The sequence below is a fragment of the Hippocampus comes genome, unplaced genomic scaffold (assembly GCF_001891065.2).
Source record: "Hippocampus comes isolate QL1 unplaced genomic scaffold, H_comes_QL1_v1.1 scaffold345, whole genome shotgun sequence".
Lineage (NCBI taxonomy): Eukaryota > Metazoa > Chordata > Actinopteri > Syngnathiformes > Syngnathidae > Hippocampus > Hippocampus comes.
The window spans coordinates 1022998-1025617 of record NW_017805538.1 but is presented as its reverse complement, the minus strand read 5'-3'; the positions used below and the strand labels follow the sequence as shown (position 1 = coordinate 1025617).

The 2620-nt window shown below is 43.0% G+C and overlaps 1 protein-coding gene across 2 annotated transcripts in view; it reads right to left on the bottom strand.

The window, feature by feature from the left end:
- Positions 1 to 2620, bottom strand: part of pard3ba (par-3 family cell polarity regulator beta a) — a 147955-nt gene that overhangs the window by 110231 nt on the left and 35104 nt on the right. For both annotated transcript variants that reach the window (XM_019878478.1, XM_019878479.1), the window contains exon 4: positions 413 to 519. In XM_019878478.1, the coding sequence (XP_019734037.1) occupies positions 413 to 519 (107 nt within the window). The remainder of the gene's footprint in view (positions 1 to 412; positions 520 to 2620) is intronic.

Below are 2620 nucleotides of genomic sequence, written 5' to 3'. Positions count from 1 at the left end.
CACACACACACACACACGCACACACGCACGCACGCACGCACGCACGCACGCACGCACGCACGCACGCACGCACGCACGCACGCACGCACGCGCACACGCACAAACACTTTGACGGCAAACTGATAAATGGCATCTTCTTTGAAAAAGATGGAGTGCACTTTATTTCAAAGTGCAGCCCGAAGCACAGTGCTGGTCCTGGGTGAACGCTTCTTGGTCTTCGTCCTCAAAGAGGGCATGCCTCAAACAGCATAATGGCAAATGGGACGTCCTTCTGTCTCACTTATTTATTTACTTTCTTTTATTTGTCCAAGGCACTTTAATACGGAAAATGTTCTTATATCCTTTTCAAAAACAAATGAATTCAGTGAAATTCAAAAGGAGCAAAAAGACGTCATCGTGACACAACCCTCACCATTTTGGAGGCTTCATTGGTTCGGTCATAATGTGTTGATGTCGTGGTCATCTCAACGGGCGGAGCCAATACTGAGTCACTGCTGCTCCTCACCAAAAGGGGTGTGCCTGTGACAAAGAGGGATATTTAGTTTCTTGAACACTTTTTTTCCAGAAAGCCATACAGTTCAAAATGAGAGAGTCACTTCTACGTGTGACTTATCACAATAGTGGACACAGCAAACACACACTGTTAGTTGCATACACTGGAGAAGGGGGCTGCTGATGCGGACGGGAATTTTGTGTTGCTCAGGGACACCACCACAGTTTGTCCAGTGAACGTTGGGGGTGGATGGTCTTGAACTGGGGTCTCCAGGGTGGCCGGCAACAATCTTCACCACTTGGCCACAACCGTCAAGTTACAACCTTATTTTTTGCTGAACTCATCAATGCGCGACAGTGTGTCACGCTGTTATGATGTCAGATTATTTACACAGTGAACAGCAGCTATTGCCATCTCGCAAGCACTCACAGTGGTGCAAATAGAAGCCAGATTACAGTTTATGGTTCCAAACAGTCCCACGGTGAGCTGAAAAGAACTGCACCGCGAGGACAAAACCTGGCTGTTGAAATCCAGACTCATAACACATGGTTTTTATAGAAATGGATGCAATAACATGAGGTGAGCAATTATTTATGGCTGTGTCACAACCCTGGCGTGTCGAAAAAAACATCCCCCCCATCCTTCTAACATTCATTTCAAAGCTTTCACGGCGCCCACATAAACAGACCTGCAGTCACACAAACGTATATCAATGCTTCCCACTGCCCAAAGCAGCAGTCGGAGGGAGTGCTGGCACGGGCGGGTTTGAACCCATCAAGAAACAATTCAAAAGAATCTAATTTGGAGCTTTGTGTTGCCTTGGGCTTTTATTATCCAGCCTAAAGGGAGCCGATGTGATATAAAATCCTCTATCGGGGTGTGGTCAACTGAAGCCAGCAAAGAAAAAAGATTGGAGCGGGTGCTGGATAAATGAGAGTAATGCACTGAGGGATTGTGACAGAGGAGGGAAGGAGAAAAGTGAGAAAACGAGGGAATGCGAGCAAAATCCTCCGATTTCCTGTAATCAATCTCTCTTTAGGGGGCAGTGACAGGGTCCTGATCCAACGTGGGAAGAATATAGTGTCAAGGAGGAATACAAGTAGGAATGGAAAAGCCGGAATGTGTGTGCGCGTGTGTGTGTGTGTGTGTGTGTGTGTGTGTGTGTGTGTGTGTGTGTGTGTGTGTGTATGGCTGAAAAAAATTGTCACAAATATCTTTTCAAACAGCTTCCATATGTGTCACTCGTTCAGTGATGTGTTCAAGTTTGTTGAGCAATTTAAATTAAGACTTTGGAAATTATTTCCCACATCTCAGATTGCAGATGCCAGTTTCACCAACCATCCTTTTTTCTCTCTCCTACAGTGACACATGAAACAAACGCTACCTTAAACCCTTAAACCGAGGGCAACTTTGCCTAAAACGCCTGTGGAAAGGTGCACCCAAAGTCAATTTTTAGCTATTCTTGAACCATTTGGAGTATCAGCATAGTTTTGGTCACTTTTTGAAATATTCAAAATGTAACATTATGATTACTTCTCCCATACAGTAAGAATTTGTTTAAGTGCTCCTGTCACTGAATTATGGATATTTTGAAAACAGAAGAAAAAGGCGAATCTTATGTTCATCTAATTTCTTTTCACGAAATCTGCCTTGAAAATGGATTTAGAATGTTGATTAGGACTTGAAAATATTAAGTCCAGGATCAAATATTAAGTCTCCTCAAGCTCCGGTTCAAATTTGGCAATTGTAACATGTAGTGTACCATTCAAATCTCCAGAAACTGAGCTTTTAAAAGATGTATAACATGTTCACACATATACCTAGCTGACGACGTAAATCAGCGATTTGTTTTGACAGATGATGGAGGGCCCTTCAGTGGACCCTCCTAACTTTAAGGGTTTAACTATAATCGGGGGTGCACATAATTATTGTGCTGTGGTTCTCAAATGAGCACCATAGGTTGTTGTTTAGTCTTCTTTTTCCCGACCCATTGACCTCAAAGCATACAGAAGGATACAGATACATAAACACATCTATATATATATATATATATATACATACACACACACACACACACACAGACACAGTATATATACATTTACATATATACACACACATACCACACAT